Raw genomic sequence first — 20162 nt, forward strand, 5'->3', positions numbered from 1 at the left:
TTTTTTTGAGAACTTTGCCTTCTAAAGTTTGAAATAGCAAGTTCCAATTAAGGTAATTCCAGATCTTTTACTTATTGCCATGCTTCAGTTTGAGGCATCATATGTCAATTTGAAAAGATGCCTGTAAACATTTGAGGAAGACGGACCACTTTTTAAAGCATTGCCAATTAAATATATCAAATCAGACACCACAGTGTTTTTGAAATTGGGACAATCAAAGTAAAATAATTACTAAATGATGTTGAGATGTTTTTGAAAATCACGTCTTCGACCAGGATCTGTGAAAATTTAATTATTTGTCCGACCTCCTGCCCTTTGTCAACTTACAACCTCCAACTTATTCAAATATGCTGCAGGACATTGTTAATCAGTGTCAATAAAATATATAGAAAATGGTTGACTGTCTTCTTCTAAAGTACCGGGTAATTACTAAATGATGTTGAGATGTTTTTGTAGATCACGTCTTCAACCAGGATCTGTGCAAATTTTATTAGTTGTCTGACCCTCTGCCCTTTGTCAACTTACAACCTCCAACTTATTTCAATATGCTGCAGGACATTGTTAATCAATGTCAATAAAATACATAGAAAACGGTTGACTGTCTTCTTGCATACATTACAAAGTGCATGAAAGGTAACTTTCACCATCACAGTACAAGGGAGTTCTGGTGTTCCGACAATGGCCATGCCCCTCTTTCTATCGGTGAACTTGATGTGTCGGCTCGTCCATATTAAACGTCCCTTAGGAAATAGGGGACATTGGTGGGCGGAGTAAGGAGGGGGTTGCAAAAGGGAGAGTTAATTGAATCAGTTGTTCCAGAATGTTTCAGTGATGTAACAGAGCTCTAATCATCGTGCGCAGTAACCAATCAGAAACAGACCTTGGGTCACATGACAGCACCGTGACAAATTGTACTCTTTGTGAAGTGTTAGGGAATGAGAGCTATTCTTGCAACTTGCTTCTTTTAGGTCTGAATATTTAAGCTGCAAAACTCCGTTAGATCAGACCATAAATATTGGGGAAATATGCATAGCATATAGTCAATATCACTTCAATCTTCCATAAAGAATTGGACGCTGCACTGGCACTCATAATGCTTGCTTTTTTAATATCGTGCTGTGAACAATTAGAAATGAAAAATATCTAGGCGGCATATTAACTATAAATTGAATAATATCAAATGTTACATGGATATCAACATTGTACAATTGCAAGTAGCAAGCTATCTCCTTTGATGAACAACGCGACAACAAGTCCAAGGCTTTCATTTGAGTGCATACAGTAGATACCCATATTGAAAACTGAGTTTTCGGCTCAGATTTGTATAATAGTAGTGATGATTCATAAGAATTTTTTCTCCTATTTTCCCTCTTTTTTCGCTTGATACTCCAAAATCATTGGTGAACACAATCTTAGATTATTGGTGCAAATGTAAAATGTAATGTAAGCCATTGGCAAGACTCCCATAGTCGAATATATTCTGAAACAATCCATCTTCAGGACCGGCCGGTCGACAGGGTGGTGTATCATTGAAAACACTATTCATTGTCACTGTGGACTATCTAATCTTCTCCGTCCAGGGGGTGGTCTTTTCAGGGCCTGGAATTTACAAAACAATTTGGTTTATTATAAAGACATCATTTAAAGACATAAGTTTAATGATTCGAGATGGAAAGGGCTCGAGAAGGTTCTGACATTCACTAAAGTGAAAAAGTAACTAAATCTCGGATAACTCACATTTAGTAGAATTGTTCATGATATTGTAGAGATATCAAGTTCGATGACTGAAGGGCCCTCCAGTGTCAACGATATTAATGGTGTAGTAATAAAAGTAGTCAGTGCAAAGCACTTCTTCGCCCTTTTGATATTCACTGGAATAGCTCTATGGGATGTATTTTTGAAGTCAGTTGCAAAAGAAGTTCACAGGGGCAGGCAAAATCTGACAAAAACCAAGCCGTTGTCTCACCACATGGCCAGTTTTGCTATACATGAATGTAAATCATCTAACAAGTGAATTTTGCAAAGGAAGTAGAATGATTCTGACTGTTGTTGTATTCTCAATATCCTGTGAATGGTGATTTGTTAGTGATATAGAAAACAGAGATATACAAAACTGTACTTGATTGAGATTCGTTTTGATGATACCTCCACCTCCACCTCTGCCTCCGCCTCTGCCTCTGCCTCCACCACGACCACGACCACCGCCCCCGCCACCGCCATGTCGAGCATCCATATCAATGACAACAAATTTGGATGCAATCAGGAGAGTAATGAGTAAAACAACCAGCGTCTTCATGGTTGGGGGATACCAGGACAGTTTTGTCTCTGAATAACAATAAAAATGACAACAGGGACAGTTTAGATCACAGTCACTCCATGGACGGTGGCTATAGATGAGCAAAATGTTTTCCTGTAATGCCTGAACTGGTGATGATAAAAACGGAAATTAATAATATACTAGTATATTGATTGTCGTTTGCAAATTTTTTTTGCCTAAACTCTCAAATTCAAAACATCCACATTAAGAGAGTAAGAAAAACAAGATTTCTGCAACCAAAATGGATAGCTTCAGCTTTGGTATGGTATTTAAAAAGTGGTATAACCATGCCCAATTTGACCATCAATTGACAAAATTGTTTGTTTCTCTATGTTTGTCTATTTCTTTTGTCGGTAATCAGCAAGGTAGGTGAGTTTGTAATTGAAGATCACCCAGCCATGCTCTCTCAATTTCTGGATTATTTTACAGGAATATAAACCAATTTACATGTAGGTAAACAGGTAAAACCATCATAGAATACAGAAGGCAATATTTTTACCGTTTTCACTGCAAGGAACTTGCTAAATCTTCACGACAAATCCAACCAGTTGGTAACACTGACAACCAGCCGTAAATAAGCAGACTATGGTGATTAGCATACCGTAGGTCATGTGACATTGGCACAACTAATCAAGGGTCAGGCTAAACAGCCATGGAGCCTGCAGCTAGAGAAAATATTTTTCCATCAATACATGTAGCTGCCTATAATTGAGGAGACAACTGCATTCCTTAATGTAGGGGCATTGTTCAATTATCTGCCCTGGGTTACTGATGTCATGCTTGATTACAAGATGAATAGGTTTCCCTTTTCAATATGTCCATTTATGATTTTCAGGACATCACAATTGCTTCAAGATTAAGTACAAAGTTATTGTTTGTTCATACAAAGCCCCTAGAAACGTAATGGAGCAAGCTACTAGCGTTAAAGCAGCGAGGCTGTGATCCAAGAGTCCTTACTATCACATTACCTGTTCCTCTCACTACGCCGCCCACTTTTAGCTCACATGTTCACACACGTGAGCTGCTGTCGTAGTGGTGTCTGTCTGTCTGTTCAATATCTCAAGAACAACTCATCAGATCAGAATCAAATTTGGTACGTAGATTCTGTTTTAGAATGGCCAGGGGTGCGTTCGATTATCTTCCTCGAGGCGCCCTTGGGCGGCCCGGGACAACCCAGTTTCTGTTCGATTATCGTGTGACATCATGGTCGGGGTGCCTCGGGGTAGATTTCACTGCCCCATAACAAATATGGCGGACGACAAACAGACAACACTGGTGCTCATGGAGAAAAATCGCCTTATTGGTTGGTACAGTTAATCAAAATAGTTGACGTGACATGCTTGAGTTGTTGAAAATAGACTGGCCAATATAATAGCTAATCTGTGGTGAAATAGTTGATTTCCCGGTGTATATTGTTGTTGTCGTCGGTCATTTTGTTCCCCGGTAACGTTCCATTTTCCCACTTCCCCGGGGAGCCCCATCATAACATCATGACGTCACATAGGGCTCCCCGAGGCTCATAATCGAACGCAGCCAGAACTGATCGGTTTGGTTGGTGTGGCTTGCATATGTCATGCTCATTTGCATAATTAAGTTTTAGAAAAATCAGACATACAATGAGAATGACTGCAAATCATTGGATGAGATTTGCTACAAATGTTGATCAAACAAGGATTTATCCGCCATGAAAGACATAAAGGTGTTACATGAAAGTCAATTGCTTATTGCTAACCTGTTATTACCTGTTGTAAGGTAATTTTTGCCATTGTTGGTCAAAAAATGTATTTCTCAAAAAGTACTGGTCTGATAGCTTTGAAATCTGGTATACAGGTTTTCTATAGATGAACTAAGTAATTTATATTGAATTTCTGAATTTTCTGATTTCTGAATTCCAAATCTGTATTTTGGGGGCAATTTTTGCATTTTTGGTCAAAAAAAGTGTATTTCCAAAACTACATCTGATAGCTTTGAAATTTGGTATACAAGTTTCTATAGATGAACTTAGTAATATATATTGAGTTTCTGATGATATCTGTAATTTTGTATATTGGGGGCAATTTTTGCCATTTTTGGTCAAAAAATGTGTATTTCCAAAACTACTCATCTGATAGCTTTGAAATTTGGTATACAGGTTCCTACAGATGATCTTAATGATATTTATTGACATAATGATGAAATCTACAATTTTGTATTTTTGGGGCAATTTTTTCCATTTTTGGTCAAAAAATGTATTTCTTAAAATGTACTGGTCTGATAGCTTTGAAATTCGATATGCAGGTTCCTACAGATGAACTAAATGTGATATATATTGAAATTATGGTGAAATCTGCAATTTTGTATTTTGGGGGCAATTTTTGCCATTTTTGGTCAAATAATTTGTTTCTCAAAAACTGCAAGTTGATAGCTTTGATATTTGGTATACAAGAGTCAAGGGATTATTTTTAATATATATTGATATATTGAATATTAATTTATGGTGAAATCTGCAATTTTGTTTTGGGGGGCAATTTTTGCCATTTTTGGTCAGAAAATTTCATTCTCAAAAAACTACTCGTCAGAGAGCTTTGGTTGACATGTTCTCAGGGATGATGCGATGTGATATATTCAAATTGTGATGAAATCTACAATTGTGTATTTTTGCAGCTATTTTAGCCACTTTTTTCTGGCCATTGAAATGAGCTATTGCAGATTTCCACCTTCTTCATCAACATGTGTCAAAAATAGTTATTGTCTACATAAACACAGCGGAACTATATCGGCCGTTAGGTTGCTTGCTTACAAATAATTTTGTCTTTACATGCTAACTTTGCATGGTATGATATGATTATGAAGTGGCTTGTTGAACTTAAAGCTTCAAAAAAGCAAGTGTTAGGATATCCTGAAACAGAACATCTCAAAGTTACTTGTTGACAGTGGACAGTTGTATTTTAAGTCTGCATGTGTATTGCACTTTTATTACATAAACAACCTGTTGTTAAAAAGTTACAGGAAAAATCTTTTGAAAATTTGATATGACCAGTTAGATTTTTTGCCGTTTCAGTGGAGAGTGGTGAAAATGAGGCGTTCGGTAGAGGAAGGGTTATCATTGGTTGTACCGTTATCAACAACACAAGTAGCATTTGATGAAAACAACAACAAACTGGTTCATCTCATGGGTACACTAAGGACAGATAAGGTATATACTCACGGTAATCATATTATTCACAGAATGTTGTGTCTGCTTGTCAGTAAGTGATGCAGGGGCCACTACTCTGTCTGTCTGTTTGTTTTGGTTTTTTTCAAACAGAAATATAGAAAGATAAACTAAAAATTGACATTCTGTCTATTTGTGTGTGAGTGACATTGGTGCTTGGGCTACCATTTAGAATTGAAACAGAATGATTTTTGGGCTTGTTTCTCTTTATTTTTTTATGAAGTAACCAGAATAAATAAACGTAACAAGAACAGCCAGAATTCCAAACATATATCCCATCAGAATGATCTGAAACTTTGAGCATATTCACTCTCAAATAATCCAATGATGTATACAAAGATATATAATTTTTCAAAGAAGAATTTCAAAGGAGAAAGCCATCAATTCCAGCAAGTATGGATCACATAAATTGCTCAGGTGACCCAAGACACTTCACTTCCACATATCACATGCTCCTAGTGCATATAATTCTGACGGGCCCCAGTGGATGTAACGACCTGCTATTACTCATTACAACACTATTACTGTGCAGTGTATGATGCAGTGCTATTCTCACATTAAGTGTCTTGAAGGCAAGACTCTTGCTAATCTCATCCATTTGCTGAGTTTTCCTTTATTCAATGACAGATTCTAGAAGACGCAACATATGGCATAAAAGTGGAAGCTGTTAAATTTAAAAGAGAAGCAGAAATGTATCAGTGGGTAGAAACTTCCAGACAAAAACAAGTCAGTGAGGCAATTGAACCAAGAATGGAAACTGTGTATTCTTATAGTAAGTATTTCAATCCATGACCATGAAAACTTTATTTTCAATTCTCTGATATTGTGTACGGTTAAAATGTTTATGTATTGTAAATTCTGATCTATGATTCAGTTTTATGTTGGTATTCCTTGTAAATACATCACAATGTATAACTATCATCGAAATTTTGTAATTTTAGAGTATGTATTCGATCAATAATATTAATGTGTAAGTGAAGTTACTCTACCAATAGCTACAAATTATTCATAAGACCACATCCTTTGCCAAATTTCCATTATCTTCATCCCATAATCAACATTACAGCAAGACATTTGAAAACAAGTCACTGATGTCAATACAGTCAATATGGTCTATGGAATGTATAACACGCTCTGTTGTTGTACCCTAGAGTGTTACAGCCAAATAGGTTGATGAGCTAATGTATTTTGGAAATGTTTGTGACACCTACGGAGCTCACACCACAGTAAAGCTGTATTGCCACTCGTTGTATCACCATAGAAACCATTTTGTTCATTTGTGATTTCAAAAGGGTACTCACTCACTTTTTTAGATGAAATATTGCAGTAAGACAGCAACTTTGTCATTTTCAGTGATGTTAATTAACATTGCATTCACTGTAAGGATAAAAAATGTGTTCTCAGAAGACCTGTTGAGAGTCAGTGTATGACATGAGTACTATAAAATTCCCAGTATGACATGTCGCCTACTCAAATAAGTTGTCTCTATAGTCAAGAAATCTTAGATTATACATGCATTGGTAAGAGACCTGCGCAAATGAATTTAAAACTTGACTCAAAGAGTTTAAGAATGTAAGTTAGCAGGGTTTGCAGAACTTGAGACTCTGAAGATTTTGAGCTGCATACATGATATGATTCAGCTCCACAGGTGGTTTGGCATCAACAGATGTTGTGTGCTCAACTGGTTGCATTTTAATCACTGACCCAACTTTACTTCCTTTTTTTTGTAAACTTAGGTAAACACTGGATGAGAGATCTTATTGATAGTGAAGATTTTAAAGAGATTGATTCACATAGAAACCCTATGTAAGTTTATTGAAATAATCTGTTGTAATGTAATTCTTAGGGCTAGTCTATACTAATTTTAATCATAGACCCTCAAGGGTCTATGTTTTAACTCACATTTGGTACAAGTATATGTATATCTACCGAAGAGAGCGTAACTGCACGTATAAGCATAGAAGTAAGTGGCATCTATACATTGTATGTCTGTCCATTTTTTACCTTTCTCTACTACAGAGCAAAGTGTATTATTTGAAAGCTGTCAAACTTCAATGAATAACTTGCCCTAGAAACTTATGAATTTTGATATTAAAATGAAATAGAAACCTGCAAAGCATATACCATAAGGGCAGCTCCAGCATACTCATCATCTTAATTCAACTTTTTGGACACCGTGGTGCGAAGCACCAAAGGTGTCCTATGTCGCCACAATGTCTGTGTGTGTGTCCGTCTGTCCGTCCGTCCGTCCGTCTGTCCGTCCGTCTGTCCGTCCGTCCGTCCGTCTGTAGACAGATTTTGTTCCACTCATAACTTAAGAACCCTTAGGTCCAATGTCATGCAATTTGGTATTTGGTATTATCATGATGAGACTTAGATCTGATTAGATTTTGGTGGGTGTGGCTTATTAATTAATTGCTCATTTGCATATTTTATGACTTTTTTCGTTCACGCAGATATCTCAGAGACGCCTGGAGCGATTCGTTCAAACTTGGTAAAAGGATAGTACTCTACCTCATACAGATGCACGTTGATTTGTTTCACAATGCGATCAAATTTGGCCGTGTTAGAGGACTTTTTAGTTTTGCTTTCTCCATAGATTCCCCTGTATAAGGCAATCCATAGACTCCCATGTATAAGGCAATCCACAGACTCCCATGTATAAGGCAATCCATAGACTCCCATGTATAAGGCAATCCATAGACTCCCATGTTTAAGGCAGTCCATAGACTCCCATGTATAAGGCAGTCCATAGACTCCCATGTATAAGGAAGTCCATAGACTCCCATGTATAAGGCAATCCATAGACTCCCATGTATAAGGCAGTCCATATGTATAAGGCAGTCCATAGACTCCCATGTATAAGGAAGTCCATAGACTCCCATGTATAAGGCAATCCATAGACTCCCATGTATAAAGCAGTCCATAGACTCCCATGTATAAGGCAGTCCATAGACTCACATGTATAAGGCAGTCCATAGACTCCCATGTATAAGACAGTCCATAGACTCCCATGTATAAGGCAGTCCATAGACTCCCATGTATAAGGCCAAGAAAAATAAAAATTTAGTTTCTCATCGTATTCATATTGCAAAAAGGATGCAGTGACACAGTTTTTAGTCCCCACAGATAAAGTCCAGGGGGCTCATAGAATGGGTCATGTCAGTCCGTCAGTCCATCCATGTGAGTCCATCCGTTCACGCAGATATCTCAGACGCTTTCACAAAATGTCACGTGACCTTTGACCTCAAATATACATATTTGTCCATAACTCAGTAATCACTAATGCTACACCCTTCATATTTGGTATGATGGGACGCCTTATGACGCCACATATTGTTCCTCATTAATTATGTGCATATCTAATTTGAGCGAGCCAATAGAGCCAGAGGTCTGATTTTTGGTATATAGGGATAACTTAGGAATACAATTATTCTGACAAAATGTCACATTACCTCGGTGACCTTTGACCTCAAATATACATATTTGTCCATAACTCAGTAACCACAAGTGCTACACCCTTCATATTTGGTATGATGGGACACCTTATGACGCCACATATTGTACCTCATTAATTATGCGCATATCTAATTTTGAGCGAGCCAATAGAGCTAGAGGTCTGGTTTTTAGCTCCGCTGTCAGCGACGCTGAGCTTATCAAATAGGTTGATTTTCCGTCGTCGTCCGTCGTCCGTCGTCGTCCGTCGTCGTCGTCCGTCGTCGTCCGTCAACAATTGCCTTCTCCTCTGAAACCGCAAGTCCAATTGCTTTGAAATTTTATATGCAGTTCACTTAAGGTGACCTCACTTCAGTTTGTTCAAATCATGGTGAAATTTGCATATTTGTATTTTTGGGGCATTTTTGGTGTTTTGGTAAAAAAATTTCTTCTCTGAAACCGCTTGTCCGATTGCTTTGAAATTTGATATGCAGTTTGCTTAGGGTGCCTTCAGTCAGATTTGTTCAAATCGTGGCGAAATTTGCATATTTGTATTTTTAGGACAATTTTTGTCATTTCTGGTAAAAAAATCTTTAAAATCTTCTTCTTCAAAACTGCCAGTCAGATAGCTTTGATATTTGGTACATAGGTCCCTAGGGATGATCTATTTCAGATTTGTTCAAATTGTGCAGAAATATGCAAATTTGCATTTTTAAGGCAATTTTTGCCATTTTTGGTCAAAAATTTATTTCTCAAAAAGTACTGGTCTGATAGTTTTGAAATTTGGTATACAGGTTTCTATCGATGAACTAAGTAATATGTATTGAATTCTGATGAAATCTGTAATTTTGTATTTTTGGGGCAATTTTTGCCATGTTTGGTCAAAAAATGTGTATTTCCAAAACTACTCATCTGATAGCTTTGAAATTTGGTATACAGGTTCCTACAGATTAACTAAATGATAGTTATTGAAATTATGATGAAACTACAATTTTGTAATTTTGGGGCAATTTTTACCAGTTTTGGTCAAAAAATGTGTATTTCCAAAACTACTCATCCGATAGCTTTGAAATTTGGTGTACAGGTTTCTACAGATGAACTAAATGATAATTATTGAAATTATGATGAAATCTGCAATTTTGTAATTTTGGGGCAATTTTTGCCATTTTTGGTCAAAACATGTGTTTCTCAAAAAGTACTGGTCTGATAGCTTTGAAATTTGGTATACAGGTTTCTACAGATGAGCTAAGTAATATATATTGAATTTCTGATGAAATCTGTAATTTTGTATTTTTGGGGCAATTTTTGCCATTTTTGGTCAAAAAATGTGTATATTCAAAATTACTCATCTGATAGCTTTGAAATTTGGTATACAGGTTTCTATAGATGAACTAAATTTGATCTTTTGAAATTATGATGAAATCTGCAATTTTTATTTTTGGGGGCAATTGTTGCCATTTTTGGTCAGAATATTTTATTCTCAAAAAACTACTCATCAGATAGCTTTGGTTGACATGTTCTTAGGCATGATCCTATGTGATACATTCAAAGTATGATGAAATCTTCAATTGCGTATTTTTGCAGCTTATTTTAGCCACTTTTTTCTGGCCACTGCATCGAGCTATCAAAGATTTCCACCCTTCTTCATCAACATGTGTCAAAAATAGTTATTCTCTACATAAACACAGCGGAGCTATATCGGCCGCTAGGTCGCTTGTTGGTATATAGGGATAACTTAGCAATACAATTTTTTTGACAAAATGTCACGTGACCTCGGTGACCTTTAACCTTAAATATACATATTTGTCCATAACTCAGTAACCACAAGTGCTACACCCTTCATATTTGGTATGATGGGACACCTTATGACGCCACATATTGTACCTCATTAATTATGCACATATCTAATTTTGAGCGAGCCAATAGAGCTAGAGGTCTGATTTTTGGTATATAGGGATAACTTAGCAATACAATTTTTTGACAAAATATCATGTGACCTCGGTGACCTTTGACCTCAAATATACATATTTGTCCATAAACTCAGTAACCACAAGTGCTACACCCTTCATATTTGGTATGATGGGACACCTTATGACGCCACATATTGTACCTCATTAATTATGCACATATCAATTTTGAGCGAGCCAATAGAGCTAGAAGTCTGATTTTTGGTATATAGGGATAACTTAGCAATACAATTATTTGACAAAATGTCACGTGACCTCGGTGACCTTTGACCTCAAATATACATATTTGTTCAAAACTCAGTAACCACAAGTGCTACACCCTTCATATTTGGTATGATGGGACACCTTATGACGCCACATATTGTACCTCATTAATTATGCACATATCTAATTTTGAGCGAGCCAATAGAGCTAGAAGTCTGATTTTTGGTATATAGGGATAACTTAGCAATACAATTATTTTGACAAAATGTCACGTGACCTCGGTGACCTTTGACCTCAAATATACATATTTGTCCAAAACTCAGTAACCACAAGTGCTACACCCTTCATATTTGGTATGATGGGACACCTTATGACGCCACATATTGTACCTCATTAATTATGCACATATCTAATTTTGAGCGAGCTAATAGAGCAAGAGGTCTGATTTTTGGTATGTAGGGATAACTTAGCAATACAATTTTTTTGAAAAAATGTCACGTGACCTCAATGACCTTTGACCTCAAATATACATATTTGTCCATAACTCAGGAACCACAAGTGCTACACCCTTCATATTTGGTATGATGGGACACCTTATGACGCCACATATTGTACCTCATTCATTATGTGCATATCTAATTTTGAGCAAGCCAATAGACGTAAATGTATGATTTTTAGTATATAGGGACAGACTATAGGATAGAAATTTTTTGACAAAATGTCATGTGACCTCGATAACCTTTTATGTAAAATACACGATTATGTCAATAAATAAGTAACCACAAGTGCTATGTCCTTTATATTTAGTAGGATGGGAGACCTTATGACAACACATGCTTTACCTCGTTAATTATGCCCATATATAATTGTGGGCAAGCCAATAGAGCTAGAGGTCTGAATTTTGGCATATATGGATTAATTAGCAATACAATGGGTTTTTTTTCAAAATGTCACGTGACCTTGATGACCTTTGACCTTGAATATGCATATATATGCATAACTTCATAGATCTGAACATATACACTCCAGTGATACTTCTTAATGACCTCATTTCCCTGCCCCATCAAGACTAATACTCCTATTACAAGTGGGGACTATGTCAATGTCAATGACTTGTTACTTCTATACAGAATATTATCTCACATAGTGAGTGTCTGAATATTATTCTGAATTGTATTCCAAAGCACATTCTGAAAGGACTCTTCTGCAATATACAGAATATTATCTCACATAGTGAGTGTCTGAATGTTATTCTGAATTGTATTCCAAAGCACATTCTGAAAGTAACTCTTCTGAAAATTTCACATTCTTTGCCACTGCACCATTTCCCTAATACATACTGGTGACCCTCGGTATCCACTCAAGTCTCACTTTGATTCTTTACAGAACCATGCCAGCTGAAAGTGAATCATACACTGCTGATAAGGTGTTCATCGGTAACTTCTTGCTGTCAGATGACCTAGTGGCCAAAATTGACAAATTCATTCCGTACAAGTTGTACAATTTACCAGAGGGGCTGCCTGGTGCCCGGTTGGTAAAAGGGCTATATTTATCAAGGAAATGATCCATCAAACCGCAGGTAATAAGTCAAGGTGTTTTTGTGTTAGTCTGACTTTTGTTATTCATCACTTTGAAGTGAACTCAAAAATTTCAGACGTTCTTCAAAGCATTTTCTAGTGGTATTACCCCATCAGAACACAACGTTTCCTGTCATTGAGCTTAGACTATCGATATAAATTGGGGGTGTAAATGCACAAGAGAAGAGCTGATAGGCTAACCTTACTTTCAGGTTGGTTGAAAGCAACACTTTGAACATCAAATCATTGCCCGATTCCTTGACAATTGTTCTCTTGGACATGTTGCATGTTTCCATGAAGAAAACAGTGAATAAATGTTTTATGAACTGAAAGAACTTTATTAAGAGCTCAATACAAATACGGAATACAAAGAATTGATATGTATCAATAGTGTTTATCATTATTTTGTAACTTTTATCTTTACATAGAGTAATTGATCAAGTCAGTTGTTCAGCATTCATATCAATGTAATACTTTTTCTACATTTCTTCTCTTAGCTGTCGATTAATGAAGATCACACGTGATTGTGTGCGATGTTGTTTGATCATGACCAACCATTTTATCTCTTTATTCACAGATTGGTGATGTGAGAATACGCTTCAGTTACTCAGGTGTCTCCGGTAAAGAATACTCCAGGGAATTTTCAGATCTGGGTCCTCCCCAGCAGGTCAGATGATTTAGATATTTACCACAATTGTCATCAATAATGTACCAATTGAAGTAAAATGTGTGTATATTTTGCCCTCCTGTGATCCATATTGTTCAGTTTCAGATGAATTTTCCAGATTAGATAACTTGAAACCGAAAGCTTATTGTCTCAATGTATTTTAAAGTCAGTGGAAAACAAAGGCATGCAAAGTATTAATTAGATTGACACACATTTAGCACAACAGGTTTACAGTGTATCTTGTCAAGGAAGATGTCCCCATAAATGTATTGTGATTAATATACTTACTATTGTTCAGAATTTAGGAAAACACGATTTATAAAAATAGTTATTTACTCATTTTCGTATTACCAGTATGATGTCTTTTCCTTTTTGTTTTGATGTCACTTCTCCATCGTGTACCGCAAGTTGGTCCTATAATGATCACTTGGCGACTTTCATAAATAAATATTTATAAACAAAGTCATTTATGTTTATGGAGTCATTTAATCACAAAGGAGAATCAGCGTCTTACATATGCAGATGTGTACGTCAACATACTGTACCACTGCAGGATTCACACCAACTGTGATAATGTGTTGGAGACACCAATTGTTCACTTTAAAACAGTTACTTTATAGAATGTACTAGTTGGTTAATTGAAATTGTATTTTTAATGATATATTATTTCATTGCATAGGTCAGTGTTATAGCAAAGCAGATTGGGTCTCATTTGGTTGGATATGAAAACTATGATGGTGAAGTTATTGAGTTACTTGAATTTGGTAAACTGTCAGCTGAGGTGAGATTTGGTTTATTTACTTTGTTGTTTAATAGTAACTACATGTAGGAGTAATTACTAGTTACTAGGTGTAATTACAAGATTGTCAGTCAGTTTGAACAGCATTATATAATGATGTCAGCATTTAGTACCCAGTAATATTTAGTGTGTAAACTGCCAAATTCACTAGGCATACAAATAGAAGGAAAATTGAATCAAGTCCAGAGGTGATAAATGCTCTCCATTATGAAATGTAGGATTTGCTATACTCTTTTAGAGGTTTAATTGGAAAATCATGAAAGAAATGAAAGTCCAATAGAAAAACAAAATGGAAATCTCATTTAGCAACTGAAGGTGATATGGATGGATTCAAATTATGGTAACCAAGTAAAAGTTAGTATTTGTAAGTGTCCACTAATTTCAGAGTGCAAGTTTGCAAGTGAATACACGATACTGTAACTCAATGAATATATACACATATGACATCTAAGAACACCTGATGAGGTCGGCAAATTCTAAAAAATACTTTACTTGTCTTTCCCTTGATTTCTTACCGCTTAATCTTATCTCTGTTTTGACAGGAAATATTTGAAAAAGAAGAGAATTCCAATTCAGCAATGGCGTGGTCTCTACGGATTGTTGGCTTTTTAATGACTGTGACGTCTATCATTTTATCACATCATGTCTTACTAGTCATAGGTAAGGAACTAACATTTACCCATTATGGTCTAGAAATGCCACAGACTCTAACAAAAGCATCTTAAGTGAATTGAAGGAAAGTTTTACAACTTGGTGTCTCAACCCTTTGAGCGCCAAAGTCAATTTTTGTCACCTTACAAACTTTTCCTCGGTCAATTTCTTTTCTAGATTTTTGCCAAAATTTGATTAAAAAATGTAACCAATGAAATGAGATGTTCACTTGGTCCAAACTGATAAAAATGATTGCAGAAAAATTCATAAATATTGTTAAATGTTTCACTTAAATTGCACTAAAGTTGCACTCAAGGGTTAAAAGGCCAATTGTGGTATTTGGTTCATCTTCTGAGTGCATGTTTGAAAATAATCATGCCATTGCCAAGACTGATTTCATAATTTCTTGTTTTCCTATCATTCCAGTTTCATGGATGCCAATCGTCAGGGAGCTCACAAAGTTGAACCAACCAACCTTCATTGTAGGAATTTCCGTGTCTTTAACCTTACACGTGATTGGTTTGGCCTGGGTGGTACAGCGCCCTCTGTGGACTCTGGTCTTGATTATTCCAACCTTGATTCCACTGTTTATAGCATTGCAGAAGAAGGGTTACAAGAGAGCACCTACCAAGGTGTGATGAATACATCCTTACAATTCATGACATATCATTAAGAGCCTTATTAATTACTCCACTAGAGTGAGTAAGTCTACAAATCTACCCAATGTGCCCACCAAAAGTCATGCACAAAAAAAATTAAGTTCTAGTTTGGGTTCATTCTCCATTTATACCATGCATGTACCGACACTACACTTTCAGTCAGTTGTCAAACTCCTTTTTAAAACCGTAAGGATATCCTAGAGGTATTTCTGTCAGTTCTGTTCGATCATCATTGGAATTTCGTTTCAAAAGAGTATTCCATCTACAAGGTATGTTTAGAGCCTATAAATTCATACATTGTAGTGAAATGCCATTCAGAGAAAGAGATCCGTTGAGTCATTTTGATTTCAAAAATGCTAATTTTGACCAATGGAAGATTAGGATTGTAGTCTACTGCTTTGTTATTTTGAGAAATTTTATGTTGCTAATTATTCATGAAGCTACTTATAATTAAGCTAATTTAATTATCAGCATGAAAGAATTACTTTTTCTGTCTTCAAATTCAGTAGATCACAAGAATCATGTGATGGTTGCTAAAAATAATGTGAGACAAAACCATGGTACATGTCAAGAGTAATTGGACCCTGTTTATATGCACATCTTGATATTTTAGAAAAATTACGTATTCTACCATCCGATTACATGGATCACAAGAGACTTGTGAACTTTTACTTAATTGTTCCATAAGTGAGGCTTATGTAATGTGATCAGGGTGCTTTTCCTGAGTTTTCACCGTAGTTTCCCTGACTTTTCCGTCTAATTATGTTAAGTGTCTAGTGTTTATGTTTTGGCTTGTGAAGTCTTTTCATGTACTGCCAGGTGAATTTTAGATTTGCATATTTCATAGCGGTCAGAAATCTTATGTTCAGTTTTAGCATGCTTTGATAATAGTAACTTTTTGATGATATTTTTTCAGTACTTTTTGTCACAGTACATACTGGGTTGAATTGAACTTCACTGAAACTAAGTGTAACTTTTCTGTGAAATAAGTAGATATTGATCTTCATGATAACTCTCACCATCTTTACCTTCCCAAGACTTGATATGTACAGTAGCTACAGACTATATCAAGTTGTTGGTTTTTTGCAACATAGTAGATAATTTGTGTGATCTTTGGCCAACAAACAAGAGAAATGTCACAAATTCAAGAAGGAAGAGCTACTGCATTTAGTGCATGTAGTTAAATGTTTTCAGGAAGTCAGTGTAGGCATAGCAAGTGGGTCACATCATTTATACAATATAGTGTGATTAATTCTACCCCTTTGCCATCATTTGCTGTCTCAGCAGATGAAAATTTACTCATCCAATTCTCTGACAATTTTAGATATCTTTTCTCACTGTAAAGGTCTTTCTCATGTGCAATCAAGACACTTGTAAAATGCAGGGATTCTAAATGTATAACTAGCTTGTTTGTTCCTTGGCAGGTTGCCAAGTCATGTGATCAGGTCGCACTGTAGAGAGAAAGTTTCTGAAATACTGGCATCTCTATAAACAAATTATAGAAATGAGCAACCTTGATATTCATACTGACCCTTTTACAACCAAGTTTTGGCTTAAGGCTGTGAAGTTTGACCTCTTGATAGGAAATTGGCTGTAAAAGACTTCAACCTAGAATTTCAATTTCAGATAAGAGTCCGAGACTGTCAGGTGTTACATCTAAGATGAACAAACTCTTCCTACGTCTCTCAAGAAAGCTGTGTTTCAGCATTGACAACATGTCAGTGTCTTTCATTAGCACAGTTTGAACCTTAGCAAACCTTTCCACCGTATTTTTATCAGACAACAGGTGCAGATTTTGCAGGTGAGTTTAAAAGGATTATTCTAGTTAAATTTCAAGTTTAAATGTGAGTTTTTAACCAAGAAATCAAGTTAAAAGATACCTATGTGGTAATCTTTCTCCATATACGTTTGGTGAAAACATATTTTAAAGTACTAATAAAAGTTTCTTAATTATTAATATTGATCTGAATTTCAGATATAAAAGGTATATTTGATTGTACTTCATTTCATTATATGCTCTGTAATTGTTTTCTTAACTTTGAAAAGTACTATAAAAGTTCTGAAAATCTATCGTTACAAGGGTTTCCAGAAATCATCTTTCTCTTTATGTCAGATTTTCAACTTTTTCTCATAATCACTCTCTTGCTATCTTTATTGTACTCGCCTGAAACAGTTTGTCTTACTCGTGCTACTGCCATGTATCAAAATATGAAATTTTTATGGACCAAAATAAGAATATCAGAATTTTTTTTCTTTTTTCAATTTAGTCAATGCAGACCCAAAGTCTGAGTAGGAATTATGTAGGGATAGTACATAAAAAACAAATGAATGGCACAGAAAGGTTTTGAAGAGGAGGACAGTTCATTTTATTTGTAAATATCTTCGAAGAAGGTGTAAAAATTAAGATAATTACATAAATATATAATTTATTCAGAAATTTTATGAATTAAAACTTGTGTGCTTTCTTGTCGCAACATATTTGTGAAATGGTCTCTGTGTTCAGATTAGAGAATTCTTTGTGAGTGTTGTGTGGATGCTGGGTTTGATAAAGACTGCATGGCCCTCATGTATCATAAGGCCTAAAAAGTTGGTGTCATGCATTGTCATCAACAGTTTGTTGCAAAGATTGTAAATATTTGACTTCAGAAACATGAAAATCTGTATGTAGGTCAGAACACGTCTTCTCAGGCATTAACTCATGGTAATGAGACCACTGATATCTTTAAAATAAATAAGGACATTTGTAATGTCCCTGATATTGTCATTAATCTTGAGGTACTCCTTTCAATGCCAAGATATTTGTATTTTTGCTTGTAGGCCATGTTGTAGGCCAATAGTGAGTTGCAGGGTTTTCAATATTGTGTATACAGGGTGGTTACTTTACCAGGATTTATCCCTAGATGTCTATCTACCGGTGTATTTGGTACTGGTCATTACAAGATCTCACCTGAACAAGTGAAATGGGTTTTACAAATTCAAAAGTGGATATTTATAAGCTGAACACAACGTTCCTTCATGTGACATAATTCGGTTTCATTCACATGAGTAAAGGACAGCATTCTAACATCAACCTTATCTTTACCAATGTGTACAGGGAACAGTTCTGAGGTCACAGCTCGGCTAATCTTTTGGCAGATCGTCCATGTAGCCGACATGAACACGAACTGTCTGTTACCAGCTATCAAATACTATGAAAAATAGCAAAGAGTGAGCTACAAAATCACTGTCAGTTTTAAGTTGCAGGTAGAATAAGTCTGTGACTTTGTATAAAATACTATAAAATAGTAGAAAGTGAGCAACCAGCTGAAAGTTAGTCGAGGAGACCTTAAACGCATATCATTAGCATCTCATTGTCGGCTACACGGACTGTGTGCCAATCTTTTCCCCTATAACCAAGGCAGGTCACAGAGGTCACGGCTAATCTTTTTTCCTATAACCGAGGTCACAGAAACGCTCAGTTCCCATGTATGTACATCAATTTATACGGCTTTAATATCAGAAGTGATCAGCAGTCAGCAGATCAGCAGTCAGAGCAGATCAGCAGTCACAGCAAACAGACAAGTACTGTTCGTGGTTTTCATGTAAAATATCACAAAACACTGACATCAGTAGCAAAGATAAGCTTTATTTAGAGTATATGTATTTACAAATGTTTTGGACACAAATATTTTACATTTTGCACGCCTGTAGAATAGAAACCACCAAACACACACATAAAAACCACTTGGAAGTCTATTAAAAGCACCTGTTCTATAAATGGTATCTTCCTTAACAAAAGGAAAATGGATAGTACCATTGTATAGGAGGTGTGGATGGATTTTGTATACTTAGAACTCATTGAGAAGTATGTTCAATACTTGGACGGTATAAACAAGATATATCAATGCTGTACAACTGGTTCATGAAATATACATCACCATGAATCAAAAGCAGCCAGCAACTTTGTCCGATTTCTTATACAAAAAGGTTTTTGTAAGCTTTTGACAAATCACAAAGAAGATGACAAAACTGAAATAATTTACATTTGTCATACTTCAGTGAGAATGAACATTGCCTTTGACTTGTGCATGTTTTGTAAAAAGGAAAGTTTGTGAAACCCCTTTACATGATATTGCTTTTTAGTATTATTGTAAAGTTCGACATTCAAAACACTAAACATTTGTTTACTCAAGAGCTATCTGAAGTGTAAAAAGTCAATCATACATGTATTTTCAAATGGTTAATTCTGCTTTGTATAAGCAGTCAACGTTACACATTTGAGGTAAGTCAGTTAATTTTAAGAGGCATAAAATTATGTCAATCAAAAGTTTTATAAAATAAAACAATATTCAATTGGAATGGTTATGAGCTAACAGACAGATTATCATGTGGAAAATGATAATTAAAACACGTATGAATGCCTTGCACAAGAAGTTCTGACTTCTTTACACTTAACCCTGGAACACTGCAACAAATTTGAAGCATGATTCATTGTTTCCTAAAATTTCAAAACGTTCTTGGAATGGATGCAATTTACAACGGTGATGAGATGGACTTCATTTTTCCAAATTTCTAACTTCATTTAATGCTACCTTCTTGAAAGGCATCCTTCATCAAGTTAACATCCATTACTCTGTAATATTTCACTGTCTTTCTTTTGGCAATTTTATACATCCCTAACGTTGAATGGGTGAAACAGAGAATTTCACCGGCT

General features: G+C 35.7%; 3 protein-coding genes across 5 annotated transcripts in view; 2 read left to right on the plus strand and 1 right to left on the minus strand.

Moving 5' to 3' along the window:
- LOC139134916 (transmembrane protein 43-like) overlaps positions 1 to 17943 on the plus strand; it is a 33027-nt gene extending 15084 nt beyond the window's left edge. For all 3 annotated transcript variants that reach the window (XM_070702011.1, XM_070702010.1, XM_070702009.1), the window contains exons 3-10: positions 5358 to 5492; positions 6138 to 6282; positions 7247 to 7316; positions 12503 to 12695; positions 13271 to 13360; positions 14040 to 14141; positions 14702 to 14819; positions 15237 to 17943. In XM_070702011.1, coding sequence (XP_070558112.1) covers positions 5358 to 5492; positions 6138 to 6282; positions 7247 to 7316; positions 12503 to 12680 — 528 coding nt within the window. In that variant the 3' untranslated portion in view covers positions 12681 to 12695; positions 13271 to 13360; positions 14040 to 14141; positions 14702 to 14819; positions 15237 to 17943. The remainder of the gene's footprint in view (positions 1 to 5357; positions 5493 to 6137; positions 6283 to 7246; positions 7317 to 12502; positions 12696 to 13270; positions 13361 to 14039; positions 14142 to 14701; positions 14820 to 15236) is intronic.
- On the minus strand, positions 1055 to 2893 carry LOC139134271 (uncharacterized). The gene is made up of 3 exons (XM_070701174.1): positions 2817 to 2893; positions 2120 to 2325; positions 1055 to 1599 (listed from the first exon to the last, which is right to left on the minus strand). The coding sequence occupies exons 2-3, from the start codon at positions 2294 to 2296 to the stop codon at positions 1549 to 1551; spliced, it is 228 nt and encodes a 75-aa protein (XP_070557275.1). The 5' UTR covers positions 2297 to 2325; positions 2817 to 2893; the 3' UTR covers positions 1055 to 1548.
- LOC139134205 (transmembrane protein 43-like) lies at positions 12973 to 16926 on the plus strand. The gene is made up of 6 exons (XM_070701118.1): positions 12973 to 12999; positions 13271 to 13360; positions 14040 to 14141; positions 14702 to 14819; positions 15237 to 15442; positions 16894 to 16926. The coding sequence occupies exons 1-6, from the start codon at positions 12973 to 12975 to the stop codon at positions 16924 to 16926; spliced, it is 576 nt and encodes a 191-aa protein (XP_070557219.1).
- Positions 17944 to 20162: the final 2219 nt, after the last annotated feature.

The sequence above is a fragment of the Ptychodera flava genome, chromosome 6 (assembly GCF_041260155.1).
Source record: "Ptychodera flava strain L36383 chromosome 6, AS_Pfla_20210202, whole genome shotgun sequence".
NCBI classification, from domain to species: domain Eukaryota; kingdom Metazoa; phylum Hemichordata; class Enteropneusta; family Ptychoderidae; genus Ptychodera; species Ptychodera flava.

Bases quoted from the DNA above. Each gene is read 5' to 3' on its own strand.
- LOC139134271 (XM_070701174.1), bottom strand. From the start codon at position 2,296: ATGAAGACGCTGGTTGTTTTACTCATTACTCTCCTGATTGCATCCAAA. The intron at 1,600-2,119 runs GTACAGTTTTGT...TGTAAATTCCAG, and splicing joins TCAAAACGAATCTCAATCAA to GCCCTGAAAAGACCACCCCC.
- LOC139134205 (XM_070701118.1), top strand. From the start codon at position 12,973: ATGTTGCATGTTTCCATGAAGAAAACA. The intron at 13,361-14,039 runs GTCAGATGATTT...TTCATTGCATAG, and splicing joins ATCTGGGTCCTCCCCAGCAG to GTCAGTGTTATAGCAAAGCA. The intron at 14,142-14,701 runs GTGAGATTTGGT...CTGTTTTGACAG, and splicing joins TTGGTAAACTGTCAGCTGAG to GAAATATTTGAAAAAGAAGA.